The sequence below is a fragment of the Arachis hypogaea genome, chromosome 3 (assembly GCF_003086295.3).
Source record: "Arachis hypogaea cultivar Tifrunner chromosome 3, arahy.Tifrunner.gnm2.J5K5, whole genome shotgun sequence".
NCBI lineage: Eukaryota > Viridiplantae > Streptophyta > Magnoliopsida > Fabales > Fabaceae > Arachis > Arachis hypogaea.
The window spans coordinates 131578616-131598265 of record NC_092038.1 but is presented as its reverse complement, the minus strand read 5'-3'; the positions used below and the strand labels follow the sequence as shown (position 1 = coordinate 131598265).

At 37.3% G+C, this 19650-nt stretch overlaps 4 protein-coding genes across 4 annotated transcripts; 2 read left to right on the top strand and 2 right to left on the bottom strand.

Moving 5' to 3' along the window:
- The first annotated feature begins 4636 nt into the window (after positions 1 to 4636).
- On the top strand, positions 4637 to 6085 carry LOC112791696 (uncharacterized). Its single transcript, XM_025834625.3, has 4 exons — positions 4637 to 4793; positions 5065 to 5147; positions 5453 to 5557; positions 5660 to 6085. The coding sequence occupies exons 2-4, from the start codon at positions 5103 to 5105 to the stop codon at positions 5756 to 5758; spliced, it is 249 nt and encodes an 82-aa protein (XP_025690410.1). The 5' UTR covers positions 4637 to 4793; positions 5065 to 5102; the 3' UTR covers positions 5759 to 6085.
- Positions 6086 to 8321: 2236 nt separating this feature from the next.
- On the bottom strand, positions 8322 to 8750 carry LOC112791695 (probable F-box protein At5g47300). The gene has a single exon (XM_072232077.1). It carries the CDS (start codon positions 8748 to 8750, stop codon positions 8322 to 8324), a length of 429 nt encoding a protein of 142 aa, XP_072088178.1.
- A 1341-nt stretch (positions 8751 to 10091) lies between these two features.
- LOC112782806 (uncharacterized) lies at positions 10092 to 11201 on the top strand. The gene has a single exon (XM_025825412.1). The coding sequence runs from the start codon at positions 10092 to 10094 to the stop codon at positions 11199 to 11201; it is 1110 nt and encodes a 369-aa protein (XP_025681197.1).
- A 5849-nt stretch (positions 11202 to 17050) lies between these two features.
- LOC112771447 (CASP-like protein 2A2) lies at positions 17051 to 18507 on the bottom strand. Its single transcript, XM_025816205.3, has 3 exons — positions 17780 to 18507; positions 17535 to 17658; positions 17051 to 17459 (listed from the first exon to the last, which is right to left on the bottom strand). Exons 1-3 carry the CDS (start codon positions 17998 to 18000, stop codon positions 17175 to 17177), a joined length of 630 nt encoding a protein of 209 aa, XP_025671990.1. The 5' UTR covers positions 18001 to 18507; the 3' UTR covers positions 17051 to 17174.
- Between the last annotated feature and the right edge of the window lie 1143 nt (positions 18508 to 19650).

The window sequence follows — 19650 nt, the reverse complement described above, 5'->3', positions numbered from 1 at the left end:
TATTAAATTTAAGAAAATTTTGACAATTAGTATAAGAGATTAAGAAATGAAAAATAGTAAGAGTCTTAATATGTATAAGTTGTAGAATTTGAATATTTGTAACTGAAATTTTTATAATAATTATTATTATTATGACACTTTTAATGCATGTTTATTGCATTTAATTAGTACTTGATATTTCAATTGAATAATATTAGATAAAAGTTTTTTGTTTTAATTTTTTTAAAAATTTTACTAAATAGTGATTGATTGATTTTCATCTAGCAATTTTGGGTATTAACTCTTTTGGTCTGTCATTACCACTGCAAATCCTTCTACAACAAAGAGAATAAGACATGGTCAAAGAATGATAATCCATTCTAAGTAAATTGTGGAAGCAATACTGCACATGTGGAATAAAAATTTAAAAAAGAGGAACACGTAAATGTAAATTAGGGAAGAAGTACTCCACATGTAAAATAACAATTTATAATTTGATGATGAAATATTGCAATCGATAGTATATAAGGAGTAATAATTTTAAATGCACATTAATTTTGGTTGTGAGCATTAGACAGAACCGTTTACAAAAGAGGAATACATAAACTTGTGGTACTTGCAATGAGTTCACAATTAAAATGTTATTATTTATAACAAATAAATATGGTTATTGAAAATGATATTGAACAATGAGAAGAATAAACGGCAAAGTTGAAAATCTTTAGGAAGATACTTGAGACAAATTTCTTACGTTGGCGGCGTCGAATGGTGACGTTGGTCTGAGACCCATAATCAAGCCCTGGTTTCTGCAATTTATGCAATGCGGCTCCGTCAGAGATGGACATCGCGATGTACAATTTGTTTTGAGGAAAAAACAATGGTTCATTGGACTGGAAGAGGATGGAGGAAATAGGATCTTGGTAGGGAGAGGTGCTAAGAGGGTGAGGATTTGAGAAAGGTAATAAGCTCTTTGGTTTTGAGAGCATTTTGTTGGAGTAAATGTTAATTTATGTTTTTGTTGTTTTAGAAATAAGTATTGATTTAGAAAAAGTTAATTTGTTGGTTTTTATTGTATTTTTTAGTTGTTTTTTTGTGTTTTTTTATGTAAAAATAAAAGTTGATTTGGCAATATTTGAGTGGTGGATTCTAAAATTTTGCCAAGTAAGCGTTGGTACTGACATAGCGTTAGTAGAAGAAGAGAAATAACTTAGAAGTAATGTGAGTAAACCTATGTACCTAGTTTTATATATTAAGAATAGATTGAATCACACCAACATGAAATAGTTAGATGATCCATCTTGCTCTAAACCTAGTTGGACAATCACAATGTAAGAACAGCAGCAGCAACCAATTCCAACTAGCATGGATAATGAACATCACTTGTTTCGCCTACAGTTACTAACCTTAACATATCTTACCACAATTCCAGGAACAATCATGTTTAAGAGTATCTAAATTAACTATTAAAATTAATTATTAATATAAAATATATATAAAAAATAAATTATATATATTTATAAATACATAATAATTAATTTTAATAGCTAATTTTAATAAACTAATAATATTTTTTATCCCAAAATATACTACCTTCAATAGATTAATAGACTGATAGCTACTAAATTAACTTTTAAATTAAATAAATAAATAAAATTCATAATATTATGAAAGAATTCTAATTTTAAAAAGTTTATATTATCATAGAGAGTAAATTATCATTTTTATCATAAATATTCAAAATCTAACAAATTTATCTATAGAAAAACAAAATTAATTTTATATTCATAAAATTTCACTTCAATTGATAAAATTATCCAAAATTTTTTAACACATTGTTTAGATGAAAGATGGAAAATGAAAAAAAAGAAAATAGGAGGAAAGAAAATAAAAGGAAAGAAAATAAGAAAAAAATTGACTTTTTTTATATTGTTTGAATGAAGAGAAAATGAGTGAAAAAAAATAAAAAAATCATAACAAAGTGAAATTACATTAATACTCTTCATTTTTCTTTTACTTTTTTAACACTATGGATAAATTAGTAATTTGACTTTCATTTTAGAATTTTCATGATAAGTTTGAGAGAAAAATTTGGGGTGATCCCACGCTACTATTTTTTCTTTTCTTCCAATTTTCATTGTTATCCAATCAATGAAAAATAAAGTTTTCCATTTATTTTCCTTCCTTGCATTTTCTATTGATCCAAACAGTGTGTAAGTATCTTTGTAACTTATTCTATCTCATTCTAATTCCTAAACCAACACTTCTCTGACCCTTTATCATTAATATTAGTGCACTACCGCCGGTCGTCACCATGACCACTACCATCAGCTCTCTTTTTTTATCCCACTTCTTTGTGCTTATATCCACCTTCCATTGGTAAATCAAAAGAAGAGAGATGCACTTTTCCAAATGATGAAACATAACTCTTGTTGTTTGCGACATTTGCTTCGTAATCCATTGCCATGGAGGAAACTCCTTCAAGTTCATTTTACAAATTGGTTAAAAGGACTATTAGTTTAACGAGCAAATTTATAGGAGAACTAGAAACATATATTAAAAATTCAAACTTAAAACTCAAGAAAAAGAGAAAAAGTGAATTTAAGGTCCTCCTCCATTATTCTTTGTCGTTTGGTTAGAAAATGCCTAAGCAACACAACGCTAAAAGGATAACAAAACGCAACAAGAGCAATTGGTTTACTAGGGAAGGATCTAGAGAGTGTAGAGTACATCAATAACACGGCGGCAGTAGTAGAGGGTGGTGGCAGCAATGGCGGTAGTGGAGGGTGGCGGCAGCGATGGCAACAACGACGACGTTAGCTGATGTTGAGTGTTGGACGTACAAAAAAGATTTGAATGGTGGTGGCAAAAAGTTGTAAATTAGTATAATGGTGAAGGGTTAAGGGTTGAGATTTGGAGTGTGATAAATTAAATTAGAAAGGAAAATTTAGGAATTTTGAAAAAATATTTAAGATTTGAGTAGTTTTTGTCTCTCGAAATCTATTTTTTATGGATATAAAGTCCGTTTTATTTTTTGTAAGTGGATTTGTTAGTGTTCTGAACATTCATGAATATAAATGATAAAAACGGACATTTTAGTCTCTAAAAATATTAATACATACATGGATCTCTAACGGTTGTCGTTATCAGCTAAATCAATCCCTAGTCCAATTTTCAGCATGACTCGCTAACAGAAATTATTGAATTGGCAAGTTAACTCGCACACGTGACAATTAAAGGTTCACGCATGTAAGAAGAACAAAACAATCATTGATCAGTGGTGAAACACGTTGGAGCAAAACGCAACATTTCTTCAACTCTCATGGAGGCTGGAGCCGTTTCCTCTCCACAATATCTTTTTCTCTACTCTCTTCCACTACCGCCGCAACCACTTCCTTTGCATCTTCTTGCAAGACCTATCCATCGCTACCTTCTTTTTCTTAAACCCAAAGAACCACACATGGTGCCCTCTTTCACCCATGTCCTACAACGCTTAGGTTTACCGTCTCTGTAACTTTGCGACAGCCCCTCCCGGCACTACCTCTACGTCTTTGGCGGATCCCTCTTTGGCATAGGCTCTTTCCTAGCGATCACCATTTCCCTTCCTTTGCTACCTTGGCTCTTTCCTAGCGACCACCATTCCCCTTCCTTTGCTACCTTTCGCCTCAGCCTCCGCGACTTCACGTGGCGTTTACACACCCCATGTTCTCTCCATGCGACAGCTTCGCCTACGCTATGGTTCTATATTCTGGACAGATTCTTGTCACAAAGCGCTATCTCGGAATCGCAAGAAAAAGGCATTGGACTGAATGTGCTGTGGCATGATTGGTGATTAAGGTGACAAAAGATAGAACATAGAATATCAAAGGAGCTGTTGTTATTGAATGAGAGAGGAGGGCGACAGAAGAGGCGTTTTTATTGTGTGTTATGGAGGAGTTGCGATGATGACGGTGCCAAATATGAGATTTTACAGTAGAAGAGGCGAATAGTGAGAGAAAATGAGGTGGTAGTTGTGGTGCGGCCGGGTCTAACTATGAAAGGAAAATAAAAAGAAAGGAGGAGGAAGAGAAAAAAAAAAGGTCGAAAAATTGACAAAAAATTATTATGTCTGACAGAGACAAACATTAAAAACATCTCTTTATTAATTTTTTTGAAAACTAAAATATTTACTTTTAAAATTTTTGACACTGATTTAAATAATTACTCTTTATTCTATCGTATAATAAAATTTTACAAAAAACGTAATATAACAAATATATTATCACATTAATGAAAATAAAAATATTTAACTCAAAAATAAATTTTTAACTTCCTATAAGAAAAATACTAAAAAATTGTTATAATTTATTTTTTTACCATCAATTATAAAAAATATAAATTAAAATATATTATTATATTACTAAATTAAAAAAAATTAATATCTAAAAATAATAATAAAAAACAATAAATTCTTGTGTTTTCTGACATTCCTCCTAATTCTATTAAGGTTAATTTTATGATGCTTATGAATTAATACCTAAATTTTGCCTAACTTATCTTTTGTAATAAATTTTAATTTTTTAAAAATTATTTATTATTCTATCTTTTAAAATAAATATTATTTTTTAATTTTTTTAGTAAATAGACAACATCTTTTAGATTAAACAAATCCATGACCTGTAACTGGATTACAATATAAATATTACAAATGCCGCGGTGAAAAAGAAATAATAAAAAGTGATCAACACAAGATGATCTTCGTTCATCAACACATAAAAACACACGGCACCCCCCTCCAAACTCTGATTTGAGTCTTCCAACTCACCGATTCGGATTTCGTAAGTCCAATTTTTCGCATCACTCCTTAAATTATAGTTTTCAGCTATACTTAGGTTTCGAAATTCCCAGATATATATACATGTTGAATTTCACTTCGGTCTATTCCAGATTTCCATCTTTGTTGGTTCTCGTTATATTCTAATCTTTGGTAGTTACAAATTTCAAAGTTTTACTCTTTTCCGATTGGTTTTATTTGGGTTGGTGCCAATTTTCTGTTTATAGTACTCCTTCAGTAGGACGGAATATAACAGTGGGGTTTCTGCATTGCAGGGTTGGTTGGTGCTTCTGATTGATTTGTTTGTGGGAAGATGCATCCTCCCTTAACGTTACACAAGCACCCAATGTGCGCTGAAGTGAGTTTATTTGCTAATCAGTTGTTATTTTTGGTCGTGTGTTTAAGATATTGTGTTGTATGTATTACTAGTATGGCTGTTGCTATGATTTGATTTGTGTTAATTTTCCGATGACATGGATAATAGCTAGTTGGTTGTAGGACTTTTGTTCCTAAACACAAGACTTCGGTTGCTTAATATGTAATGTAGTAAATTCTTACCTGCTAGGAGAGCAAGAGAAAATTTATGTTTTGTGTGTTGCCAGGAACCATATTTTAGGCTCTGTTGTGATAATTAACTGTTTTAGAAATCATATTTTTGTGCAGATTATTGAGCTGTTCCAGAAGTGTCATGTGGAACACCCTGTTGGAAAATTCTTTGGTGAATGTACAGATTTGAAAATAAAGTTGGATCGCTGTTTTAGACAAGAAGTGAGCATTTCATTCATATATATATATATATAAAGAAGCTGACCCCTTTTTTTAAATCTTGTTTTCCCATGGTTTCTGATGATTATGGATGTGTTCTAACAGAAAGCTCTGAAGCGAAAGGCCAACTTTGAAGAGAGCAAAAAGTTTAAGGAGCAACTTCGAGCTTTTAGGAAAGAAAATGCTGTAAGTGGCAGTCAATAGAACACATAACTTGGCACCAAGTTGGTATGATACACACTTTGCCGCTTTCAAAAGAAGAATATATGGTCATATGGTGTATCAAATATTGTTTACTTGCTGTATTGATGAATCAATTTGTATGTAGCTCAATTATTTTACCTTTGACCATGAGCATAACATCTTGTTTAGATTCTACCTGAGAGTTCAAAGTTCTATTAGGATCATGAATTGAGAATTTATAATGCCAATTCTTGGCATGATATATCTGTTGCTTATGACGATTGAGGTTGATTTATTAGTTGCCTTAAGAGAATATCTAATAAAAAGAGACATTTATCAGTTTTGAAATCTTGATGTGCAGTCATGTACTTTTGATTGTATATATTTTTATGTAAGTGAAGACTTTTTAGCATCCAACACCATGACATAATCAAACATAGGATTTGTATAAATTTCTTAATGATTTCAAGTTCGAGATGCTTCGCTAAGTTCGATCGTCAAACCTGAACAGAGTGTGAAGATTTTCTAAGACTTGCTAACGCAGAGGTACCTTGGTGCTTTCAGTACTTCTCATTGCTTTTATACGAGGGTAAACTTTCAAAAATACGCCTGAATAATTTTAAAACACATAAAAAATATTTCATATTAAACATATATTTCTCAAAAAATGTTTTTGAGTTTGAATTTTGATGCGATTTTTTACAAGTATGATTAGAAAATTGAAATAAGTATATAGTTAGCAAAAAATCACCAAATATTAAGAATAAAAATATCTCATTTTTCTGATCATACTTACAAAAAACTGCATCAAAATTCAATCTCTAAATTTTCTTTTGAGAATACATATTTAATGTTGGCACTTTTATCACGTTTTTAAATTATATGAGGGCATTTTTGCCGATAATAAAATTCGAGTGCTTTTTGTCAGAATAAAATTATTTCGGTATATTTTTGGTGATTCATCATTTATATAATTATCATTTATATATTGTCTTAAACATAATTGCTATGGTGTGCTGAAGTTTCGAGATGATTGCTACCTTATTAAGCAGTGATGATTTCCTGGTTTTGATATTTGTGTGTGTGAGAGACTTTCAAAATTCTAAGTTGTCTTACTGTGATTTTCTCCTCCTATTGAATAATTAGGGCTGGAAATGAGGCGAGTTGAGATAGATCGGCTTACGAAAATTAAGTTTGGTTCACAACTCGACTCATTAACAATTGAGCCTATTTCTTAAATCCGAGCTCACGAGTTGGCTCAAATAATAGAAATATAATCTATAATTCTATATCAATAAATTATAACTTATATATTTTAAAGAACATTTAAAAATATCAATTTTATATAGTCTATTTATCAATAAATTATAAATTTTTTATTTATGTCCTTCATTAAAATTATATATAAAAATAAATATAAAATTATAAATAATTAAGATTATATATATATATATATATATAAAATTGAGCCAACTCACAAGCTAATGAGCTGAATTGAGCTAGCTCACGAACTAATGAGCTGAATTTATTCAAGTTTAAGCTCGATTCATTTAATGTTTAAGCTCGACTCATTTAATTTATGAGCTTAATTCTAAGCTTAAGCTCGGCTCACCAGCTCAGCTTACCGAGCCATTAATGAGTAGGTTGAGTGAGTTCCAGCCCTATGAATAACAGTTGTGAGATAGACCAATGAATAACTTTCTATAAGATGATTTTACAGAACTGTTTGCAGTATAATGCTCATAAAAATTACTGAGAAAAAGGGCAAGTCCCATAGCGCAACTAGAGTGAGTAAACAAAGACGTCGAAAGCGGTAAAAAGCAAAGAATAAAAAGAGAAAGCAAGAGATAAAAGGGAATACGGCTTGAATTTATTACTTTGCTTACATTTGAATAAAACAACAATATAAAGAAGAAAGCCTAGTCGCCTAAAGATGAATGGGTGAAAGCAAGCTTGGATAATAAACAAGTAAAGTCCTTGGACCTATTTGCTCAGACATAGGCATTCCTACGGAGTCATCGCTGAAGCTATGAATCATAGGAAAAGCTACCCTCCCATCTTTTAAGTAATACAGAAATAACCCGGGGTTTTGGCCTTTCTCGAGAACAAGAACATCATCGTCGGAGACGTAGAGGATCCGTAAAGATGCAACTCCAAAACGATTAGTAATTTCGGGGTGGTGGGGGATCATGGCGAATTGAGTCCAAGATTGGTTATTCCTAAGCCACACAGCCCAATGAGTTTTCTTGTGGTCGAAGCAAAGAGAGAGGCAGTTCCTCAAGACACCAATGACGGGTATTATTGTGATATTATCATCCGGATCCCTCTCTGGAAGAGACAACTCACGATAAGTTTCCCTGCGCAAATCAAGGTAAAATATTACGGACGCCCAAGGCAGAGAAACCAACCAGTTAAAAGTGCCGCTCACAAATACCCCCTTCAGCTCAGTGACGCTGTGAATTAATGAGCGATCTCCAATTGCTCACAAGGTGACCGTATTTAGTCTTCACAACCGCAAGAAACTTGTACTTGCCATTGACGTCATCATAGCCAAAGCCACACGACATGATAGGTGCACTCGTTTTCAGCCATTTCGATGTGACCCCGTACAGGGGTTCCACAACATAACACGAGATTTGGAAACCGTATCGAACAAACACAACAAGCCATGGCAGGAACCAACAATATCGTAGCTGCTAACCACTTTAGCAGCAGGCGATGATGGGTTATGGAACAGAGAGTGTAAGGGCAAAAATCCAATTCTTCTTAGGTGGGAGAACTGGCCTGCATAGGCTATTCGTGCGTCCGAGGCTAGCAGAGCCGCAGTAGAGCGCTCAAGGTGCTCTCTGGCGAATTCGGGGCTGGAGATTAGGGTTCTCCATGATCTGCACACACTCTTTAAACGAACCAGACCCGTCGCTGGAACACACCACAGGATTTCCAGTACCAAATCCCCCGGAAGCCTTGCGCTCGAACAACCTACCAATTCCACCCACTTATCGCTCATTCTCATCGCCTTCCCCTTACTAGGGTTTCTCACAAACTAGTGCAACATTCCGCACTTGAATTCACATCTATACATAATAGAAACGGACGTGTACCCTATGATAATCAGCAAACAAACTCATTCACGAACCGACCTCAAAAAACGGAAACAAACAAAACAGCACATGTCACTAATCATAAGGTCAACGTTATCTTATAAAACTGTTATCCTCAAACAGACTACACTACTCAAACACGACTCTATACAAAACAAAAATACTGATAACTGTACTCACCAGAGGAATCGGAACCTACGAGATTTACCACTAACGCAAGACGTCTATAAAACTAATTCTTCTAATTCATAAAGGCTCAGGTCACATAACTCACTCTGATTTTATTATTATCATCTCTTATAACTCACATACTTACTTGAGCGTCGGAGTGCTTTGTACAGGTGCTCCCGTCGCCGTGTTTCAGAAGGACGAGGTTAAAACCACATATTTGTACCTGGACGACGTATAGCTCGATCAAGGATCCAGGTGCTCGACTGAAAGCTACAGACCTCGGCGCATTCAGGACGGAACATTTGGCGCCCACCGTGAGGCCCGATATCTAACCCCACTCTATTTCCACATTACACTTTATTTTCTTCTTTTACGCAAGGTTTGTCAACCCTCTGACATGGCTGACAATGGAGTTCATGACCCAGATGGCTGAGCTGCAAGCGGAAGTCAAGAGGCTAGCAGAGCTATCAACCCAGAACAGCAAACGAGAGGAGGGCAATTCCAAAGGCTCAACCCAAGGTGGCACCGATCTAATAGGTGTCAACCCCCCCCCCCCAAGGAGAAGCTGACCTTGGACAACCCATTCTCTGAGGAGATCACGAATTATCAAATGCCGAAGCATTTCACACTCCCTTCCTCTCTTGAACTATACAAGGGGATTGGTGACCCCCGCGCTCACATTAAAAAATTTTAATCTATGATGTTTTTAACGGACCTAATAACGATCCTGCACTTTACAAAGCTTTCCCTACTTACCTTGACGGAGCTGCTTTGCTTTGGTTTTCAAAATTACATGTAGGATCAATCGCTTCTTTTGAGGAACTAGCAAGGTCTTTCATCGACTACTTTGCAGCGGCACGAATCTATGTACACGGATCAGACTATCTCAGCACCATCCGTCAGGGTCCACAAGAAAGCTTGAAGGATTATATGACTAGATTCACAGATGCCACCATGGAAATACCTTATCTCAACCCTGTCCACCTACATGCCCTCAAAGCCGGTCTCTGACCCGGAAAGTTCAGAGAAATAATCGCGGTTACAAAATCAAAGAAGAATTCTGGAAAAGAGCAGCAGGACAAATGGAGATTAAAGAACTTCGTGAGGCCGACAAAACCGAAAGAAGACCAAGAAGGGAAGACGACAGAACACCCAGATCGGGGAGCACTAAAGACCTCGGCAAACTATTCAAGCTCACCCCAAAATTCGACAACTACACCAGATTTAATACGAATAGGGAAAAGATAATCAAAGAGATACTCAACGCCAGGATTATAAAACCACCAGCAAGAGCTGGGAGCTACCAAGATCAGCGATTCGTCGACAAAAGCAAACACTGTGCCTTCCACCAAAAATATAGTCACACAACCGACGAGTGCGTGATAGCCAAAGATCTCCTAGAAAGATTAGCTCGGCAGGGCCTCCTAGATAAGTACATCGAAGGACGGAAGTACAAAGAGAGCGACAGGAACAAAGAGGAACGCCAGCAAACCTCGGCAAGCAAAGATACCAACAAATGGTCAAACAACAACCCACCTAAAGGGGTTATAAACTGCATATCCGAGGGATTCGCGGGAGGAGGCGAAACAACCTCGGCACGGAAGCGAAGCTACCGCGCAATGCTAGCAATCGAAGGAACAACGCCACCAAACAACAAAGATACACAGGACCTAGAAATCACTTTCAACCAAACTGACATATGCTCGGCCGCCCCTCACTCAAACGATCCGGTGGTAATCTCTATCCAAATAGGCGACCTTTTGGTAAGAAAAGTCCTTTTGGACCCAGGTAGTAGTGCAGATGTCCTCTTTTACTCTACTTTTTCAAAAATAAATCTATCTGAGAAACTAATGCAACCCTCATCCGGAGAATTAGTAGGATTCTCTGGAGAAAGAATGCCGATCAAGGGTTATATATGGCTAAGGACCACGATGGGAGATGACCCGTTATCAAGAACCTTAGACATACAGTACCCAATAGTTGACTGCCCTAGTCCTTATAACTTTATTCTCGGAAGACCTGCTCTGAACATGTTTAGAGCAGTCATATCTACTTATCATCTATGTGTTAAATTTCAGGCACAAGGTGGAAAAATAGCGACAATATATTCTGACAGCCAACAAGCTTGGCAATGCTATAATGCAAGCCTAAAAAGATCGGACACAAGCCAGAAACAACATGAAGTCCAATAAATACATGGCACGGAAGTCTTGTCCCTGGCCGAGCTTGATCCTCGAGGGGACACCCAAGAAAGACCTCAACCAGCAGATGAGCTCCAGAAGATTCAACTGACCCACACACCAGAACAGGTAACATACATCGGTCAAGCACTACAGGGACAACAAAGGTCGAAGCTGATAAGATTATCACAAACCAATGCTGATTTATTCGCTTGGACCCCGGCAGACATGCCCGGCATAAGCCCAGACATAATCTGCCACAAACTGGCCACTAACAAGACAAGCCGACCTATAGCTCAGAAGAAGAGAAATCTCGGGGCGAAAAAATCAAGGGCAACCTTAGAAGAGACAGAGAAGCTCCTTAGAGCCAACTTTATCAAAGAAATCCGCTTCACCACGTGGCTCTCAAACGTGGTAATGGTAAGAAAAAATTCAGGTAAATGGCACATGTGCGTCGACTTTACAGATTTAAATAAAGCATGCCCTAAAGATGCTTACCCTTTTCCATGCATCGATAAACTCGTAGACAATGGGTCAGGTTTCAAAAGCTTGAGCTTCATGGATGCATACTCTGGCTACAACCAGATCCTCACGCATCCAGAAGACCAAAGCAAGACAGCATTTATAACTGAGCATGGTAATTTCTGTTATAGAGTTATGCCATTTGGTCTAAAGAATGCAGGTGCAACCTACCAACGACTGATGGACAAAGTATTCTGGCACCAAATAGGTCGGAACGTAGAAATTTATGTTGACGATATGGTAGCCAAGACCACCCAAGAGCGGTCACACTGCGACGACCTCAAGGAAATATTCGAACAGATCCGATCATACAATATGAGACTCAACCCGGAAAAATGTGCCTTTAGAGTTCAAGGAGGCAAATTCCTCGGATTTATGCTAACTTCACGAGGAATTGAAGCAAACCCTGAAAAATGCGAAGCAATACTCAACATGGCAAGCCCTAAAACGATGAAAGAGGTACAACAATTAGCAGGAAGGGTAGTTGCACTTTCTCGATTCTTGCCAGCAGTATCAAGCCGATCATACCTGTTCACGGAAGCGAACCTACCGCGCAATGCTAGCAATCGAAGGAACAACGCCACCAAACAACAAAGATACACAGGACCTAGAAATCACTTTCAACCAAACTGACATATGCTCGGCCGCCCCTCACTCAAATGATCCGGTGGTAATCTCTATCCAAATAGGCGACCTTTTGGTAAGAAAAGTCCTTTTGGACCCAGGTAGTAGTGCAGATGTCCTCTTTTACTCTACTTTTTCAAAAATAAATCTATCTGAGAAACTAATGCAACCCTCATCCGGAGAATTAGTAGGATTCTCTGGAGAAAGAATGCCGATCAAGGGTTATATATGGCTAAGGACCACGATGGGAGATGACCCGTTATCAAGAACCTTAGACATACAGTACCCAATAGTTGACTGCCCTAGTCCTTATAACTTTATTCTCGCAAGACTTGCTCTGAACATGTTTAGAGCAGTCATATCTACTTATCATCTATGTGTTAAATTTCAGGCACAAGGTGGAAAAATAGCGACAATATATTCTGACAGCCAACAAGCTTGGCAATGCTATAATGCAAGCCTAAAAAGATCGGACACAAGCCAGAAACAACGTGAAGTCCAATAAATACATGGCACGGAAGTCTTGTCCCTGGCCTTTCCACAGATAGGGGCTCGATATCCTCGGCCCATTTCCAATAGCGCCAGGACAGGTAAAATTCCTTTTAGTATCAATAGACTACTTCTCAAAATGGATAGAAGCACAACCCTTAGCAAGGATAATAGCCGAAAAGGTACGATCTTTTATATGGAAAAACATAATATGCCGATTTGGAATACCAAAGGAAATAATATCAGACAATGGTAGACAATTCACAGACAATAAGCTTGGTTCGTTTCTAAAAAATTTTAATATACAGCATCATTTTAGCTCGGTTGAACACCCACAAACTAATAGGCAGGCCGAAGCTGCTAACCGAGTTATATTGCAGGCAATAAAGAGAAAGCTCGATAATGCAAAGGGAGAATGGGCCGAGCTAATCCCGGAAATATTGTGGAGCTATAACACCACAGTACATAACACCACGGGTGAAACACCCTTCAAGTTAGTCTATGGCTCAGAAGCATTAATCCCGTGGAAATCGGGGTGCCGACATTAAGAGCCGAGCTATACAGCGAACAACATAACATAAGCGCCAGAAAAGCCGAGCTTGACCTAGCCGAAGAAGATAGGGAAATTGCCGCCATCAGACAAAGAGCCCAGAAACAACTGGCAGAAAGGAAGCACAATAAGAGAGTAGTGCCGAGAACCTTCATGGAAGGCGACCTAGTGCTCAGACAAACAGAGGAAGCTAGACGACCTCCTTCGCACGGAAAGCTCGCCACAAATTGGGAAGGACCGTTCTGAGTAGCAAAAGTAGTCAGAATGGGGGCTTACCAACTTCAAACACTGCAAGGCAATCCAATCCCAGGAAATTGGAACGTTTCCTCTTTAAAGATGTATACATCTTAACTTGTACAATTAGCGCATGAAGGCACTCTTTTTCCTCCCTTAGAGCTTTTTTCCCAAAAAGAGGGTTTTGCCTAAGGTGGGTTTTAACGAGGCCGGACGCACAGTAAACCAAATCTCAATATCAAAAATTCAAATATTTAACAATCATTTTTTTTTGTCTCATACAATTCCTCAACATAAACAAAACACGAAAGCTACGACTACTATCTTAATTCACATACAAATTCCAAAAGCAAACAATATTAACATAAAAGTCTAACCGACCACGCAATGGTCGGCAATATTCAACAAGTTCAAAGTCAAACCGGCCAAGTCAAACAACTACAAGTAACTAAACACAAGTTTTAAAACAAATCACAAAACAGAAAAGCATCAAATTACAACTAAGAGAGAGGGACATTCTCGCCATATTCCTCTACAGTTCTATCTATAACTAATTTACCACCGACCACTATCTTGGTCATGTCAAGCCGATCCTTATTAAACTCCGGCGCCAGCAAAGCAATTCGGCTCACAGCACGCTCAAATCCGTAAGAAAACATCTCCATTCCATTTTCTTCCAACTCATGGACTCGGGCTGTGAGTTCACCTTTAGCAACATCATTTTCCTTCACCTCGGCCTGCAACAGACGAATCTGATCCCTCAAGCGGACCACATCCTCCTCAGATTTCTTTGCCCTAGCAACAGCACTAACAGCAACATCCTCTTTCTCTTTCACTGATTTCTCCAATTTGGCGATTCTTGCTTTATACGACTTCTCCAAATCAACAACTTTGTCCACTAGCCTCTGCTACTCGGCGCCAATAAGCTCGACAGTACGGCCAATGCAGAGTAAACGAGAAGCAACAACCTACAAACACTCTCCCGAGGTGAAAAACAAGATTGAGAAAAGCAAAGGGGACTAAAGCAAAAGCAAAAACTACCTAAACGAACTTCCCAAGCGTCTCCATACCAATTCGACGAGTCATAAGCATATCACCAGGATACTGCGACGCCCTATCAGAGAGCTCGACAAAGTTGAATTGCTCGCTCCAAAAGGAATGAGAACTAGATCCAGCAATAAAGCCATGAAGCTTCTTCTGCCGATCAAAAGCAAGCTCCCCACCACCCACAGCCTCCTGACCACCCTCGGAGATAACCTCCAAGGACACATCATCCCTTTTCCTCTTGAACGAAGACGTGGGATGGGCAACAGAAGAGAAAGCTTACTCTCCAGCATCCTTTCGATCACCAGAGCCACCAACCCCCTTTTCTTTCTTCTTATTTAAAAAAGACTGCAACTTGTTGGGATCCAACAAAAGAATTCGGCCACCTACAAGAAACCATCAATATCAGAAAACTCAACAAAAACCAACACAAACAACATACAACCAAAAACATTACCTATGTACACCTTCAAACCCTCACTATCACCCAAATCATATAAACGCAAAATATCAGGAATAGACATACACTCCCCAGCAGCAACACTCTCAAAAAGAAAGTCCATCACAAACTCCTCCTCCTCACTTCGTTCGGAGGCCTCAAGGATTTGGCTCGGCTCAGAACACTAGTATAGGAGAAATTTCTCACTAAGCTCATCATCTAAATAAAAGGGATACTCAGACTCAGCTGAACGAACCTTAACAAAGAGAGACTTAAAATTCTTAAAAGAAGACTTGTAAAGAAGAAAAAGAGACCGATCCGGAAAACTGCTAAGACAGACCCACAAACCCTTACGAACACCCTTCGCCTGAAAAAGCGAGAAGAACAACGACAATAAACAAGGAAATCCATCAAACATTGGAAGGCACGGAGGAACGCCTAGGAATTTGGGTGCAACTGCGACGACGCACAGTTGAGTTGAGTAAGGACGTCACACTCAAAAGAAGAAAAGGGAAACTTCACACCAAGCTCAATCATACACGGAGTATACATGTAAAAATACTCCCAATCACCCCTTCTCTCACAAACCCTATCACTACTGGAACAGGGTTGAAACTCAACGACAACACCAGAACCACCCCTAACAAAGTCCAAACTCCTCAACTCAGAAAGGGACTCGACACTGATAAAAGAAGAAGAACGGGTTCTAACGTCATCATGGACCCAGTGATATGGATCATCTTTCCTAATCTCAACAGCTTTCAATTTCTCTTTTAACTTTTCTCCCGCCATGAAAAGGAAACGAACAGCAACAGTAAAAGAAAATAGAAGAAACACTAACCTTTCGAGACATGGCGAGAATAAAACGGTGAGAAGAGGAAGCAATGAAGCGTAATTTCCAAAATAGAGAAGATAACTATTATTGCAAGCCCACTATTGTAGTGGGTAAGTTAATTCACACCCACTAAAAAACGTCGAAAACCCCAAGAGGCAATAAAATACAATAAAGGCGACACAACTTGCGAAGACACGAAGGTAAAACCATTTAACACTTTTTCAAAATTTTTCAACAAAACAACATTTAGCCATGTATGAAAGTCAAAAACATCATTAAAGCTCGCCTACCGTTCTATACAAAAACACTAGACGATCTTGGGGGCTATGACGTGTACCCCATAATAATCGGCAAACAAACTCATTCACGAACCGACCTCAAAGAACGGAAACAAACAAAACAGCACATGTCACTAATCATAAGGCAAACGTTATCTTCTAAAACCGTTATCCTCAAACAGACTACACTACTCAAACACGACTTTATACAAGCCAAAGATACTGATAACTGCACTCACCAGAGAAATCGGAACCTACGAGGTCCACCACTAACGCAAGACGTCTATAAAATTAATCCCTCTAATTCATAAAGGCTCAGGTCACATAACTCACTCTGATTTTATTATTATCATCTCTTATAATTCACATACTTACTTGAGCGTCGGAGTGCTTTGTGCAGGTGCTCTCGCCGCTGTATTTCAGAAGGTCGAGGTTAAAACCACATATTTGTACCTGGACGACGTATAGCTCGATCAAGGATCCAGGTGCTCGACTGAAAGTTACAGATCTCAGCGCATTCAGGACGGAACAGAAACAAAGCCCATAAGCCCGCAACTCCTTTTTTTTTCCATAAAATTTTTATTTTTCTCCAAAAAGATAAAAAAAATTCAGAAAATCTTCTCATTCAGCTTGATCCAACTCGGTATGGTGCTCACAGATAGCAGTCAATGTATTGGCATGGATGTCTGAAATGAGGTGCAGACAATTTCCTTCTCTGATAGTTTTTTTTTTTTAATATAAGGTGAAAAAGTCTTCCCTTAGTTTGCACTACTATTGGTATGAATATGAATTTTAGGACAAATTGAATGTTTGAACCATATCGAATTAATCAAGAATAGAGTTATATAAGATTTGATAATAACTTTTTATTGTTATTTATTCCTAGGAAGAGTTGGATATGTGACAAGTTATTTGCTTATTGACTGGCACATACTCGATACTACATGAAATAACGAACACATGAATTAAATTAATTGGGCGAGGCATGGAAAGCCACAATGTGAATGGCAGTAATGGGGCTTCTTATAGGTGGTGCATCATAGTTGGTGAATAGCTTGTAGGAAGACATGAGTGACAGCAACACATAGCACCCTAGAGAAGCATATGTGATGGCTATGGATGCCGTGAGCTTGTGACAGAATCTACCAAAAGAGCCACATGCAGAGCTCCATGTTGTTGCAGCGCCTCCATACTCGGCCAGGTACAGCACCTCTGTTGACATGGCTCCACCCACCACAATCATGTATGTTACCACCTGTTTAATTCAAAACATAATTCATTTGTATAACATAATCACAGGAACAAGAACAAAAGCAAAAAGTGGACCTACCTGGTCAAGGAAGAAGAAAGTCCAAGCACGAGATATAGTGGAATAATGGCGAGGCATAGCAGCAATGAATAGTGCTGAAAGCAGTGAGTAACCTGCACATATGCCATTCACATTCACCAAATACCTGCAAAATACAACACATTCAGATCTCAACAATTATGATATATGTAAGTGTTTTCTTCGTATATTTTTTAGGCGCGCGAATTCTAGTATTATTATTTTTTTGTGATGCTGTAAGTGTGTACCTGAAAGCTGCAATATCAGTGTAGGCGACGGATCCATATTCATTTTGTTGAGAGTTTTTAAGCATAAGGAGTAATGCAGAGATGCATAGAGGAACGGAAAGAAGACGGAGGCAGGTCTCAGAAGCACGCATGGTGGTGGAGTTGCATGCTACCTCTTCGTCCCTGCTAGATACTCCTCCCATTCCCATAGGAGATGCTGCTGCGGTTTCTTTTTTCTCCATCTCTTTACTATTTCTTGTGCTTGGTTATACCCTTATGAATTATATATGATCAATTATTTACTTTGGGTGACTTATAATAACACTATACTTCTGTCACACCTTCATATATATCCATCAATCCATCCATATACCATACCAAATACTACTACTAATTAAGCCTAGTCAGGGGTAGCAATGTATAGTAGGCACACTAAGTTATTACACAGTGAAATAACTTTCTCAAAAAATTAGTTAAGGGTATTTTAGGGGTGGACGTGGATCGGATTAAATTTGATATGGGCAAAATTTCGATTCGATTCGTACTAAAATTATCGGATTGGATCGAATCTAATATCCACAATTTTTAAATTTAGATTTGATCCAATTTACACATCGATATATCTGCAAAACATAAAAATATTTTTAAAAATTTATTTTTATTAAAAAAATATCAAGACTGGACTAACATGTGCTGGTAGAGACTGGACTATGTCGGGGACTGTTAAAGAGTTTTTTGAGAGTTGGATTGGAGTACCAAGTTGTAAGTCTCAGCAAAAGAAGTGGCTGATAGGCTTTTTTGTAATTGTATGGAATATCTGGTTGGAACAAAACAGTAAAATTTTTTATAACAATCCGATTTTATTAGTGTGCAAATTGAATCTATATTTATAATTTTTAGATCGAATTCGAATAAATACAACTAATATAAAAGTCGAATATGATTCAGGAACACCCTAGGTATTTTATTTGTTTGTGTTTCCTTGGTAGGAATTTGGCTATTCGCCTACTAATTCTGTTGTCTAATTATATAGATAAAGATTAGATTAAAATGCATGAGTTTTATATTATTAAAATATAAAAATGGAAAAATTTTAAAAATTCTCAAAATGACTAAAAATTCGAAATTGAATGGAGTAAAACCTTACAAGACATGTTACCAGTACAAGCAATAATAAGTTACAATTATGGCATTTCTAACCGGTTGCCAGGTTGGCGAGGGGGTAGATAGCACTTATGGTGATTCTACTAGTTTCCACTACCAAACATTCCCAGCGAAATTTAATAAACGTTTTTTCAGCCATGTAGTACTATAATATCCCTTCCATTCATAAATACATATGTCACTTTTGAAATAAAGATAATAAGTCAACAAGAAATAATAAAGATAAGCGAAGGTTTTCGCGGTGCGACTTTGATTAATTTTAAAAGAAAAAACAATTTGATCTAAAGTATATAATTTAGAAAACACTTTGTATCCAAGTATTTTTTCGATGTTATAAATTAAAATAATAAAAAAGGTTGGTGGTAATTTGAAATATTCAAGACAATATTGGCAACCCTTTGAAGTTTCAAAGCAACGAAAGATGGTTTAAGGCATAAACATGAATTTCATCATACATCATCCATGATAGTGACAAGTTTTGATCCAATTAGTTTCCTAGATAGTACGCACAATATTGTTTTTAGATCCATATCCATGTGTATGTTATGTCCACGTTGCTCATTCCACCTCACCCCCTAAACATTAATCAATCATTAATGCTCTTCTTACATATCAAAGACCCGCCATGGGTTATGCGTAGATGGATAAGTATTGGCCAAAGCTTGTGGACCAAATTGAATACCTAAACCTAATGCATGCTCAAAATAATGCTGACTTGTTCAGCTCCT

What these genes read in the sequence shown, in the direction of transcription:
- LOC112791696 (XM_025834625.3), top strand. Translation starts at nt 5,103, where the DNA reads ATGCATCCTCCCTTAACGTTACACAAGCACCCAATGTGCGCTGAA. An exon ending in AGCACCCAATGTGCGCTGAA is followed by an intron (nt 5,148 to 5,452) that starts GTGAGTTTATTT and finishes ATTTTTGTGCAG; the next exon opens with ATTATTGAGCTGTTCCAGAA. An exon ending in ATCGCTGTTTTAGACAAGAA is followed by an intron (nt 5,558 to 5,659) that starts GTGAGCATTTCA and finishes GTGTTCTAACAG; the next exon opens with AAAGCTCTGAAGCGAAAGGC.
- LOC112791695 (XM_072232077.1), bottom strand. Translation starts at nt 8,750, where the DNA reads ATGAGAATGAGCGATAAGTGGGTGGAATTGGTAGGTTGTTCGAGCGCA.
- LOC112782806 (XM_025825412.1), top strand. Translation starts at nt 10,092, where the DNA reads ATGGAGATTAAAGAACTTCGTGAGGCCGACAAAACCGAAAGAAGACCA.
- LOC112771447 (XM_025816205.3), bottom strand. Translation starts at nt 18,000, where the DNA reads ATGGAGAAAAAAGAAACCGCAGCAGCATCTCCTATGGGAATGGGAGGA. An exon ending in ACTGATATTGCAGCTTTCAG is followed by an intron (nt 17,659 to 17,779) that starts GTACACACTTAC and finishes TGTATTTTGCAG; the next exon opens with GTATTTGGTGAATGTGAATG. An exon ending in CTTTCTTCTTCCTTGACCAG is followed by an intron (nt 17,460 to 17,534) that starts GTAGGTCCACTT and finishes TGAATTAAACAG; the next exon opens with GTGGTAACATACATGATTGT.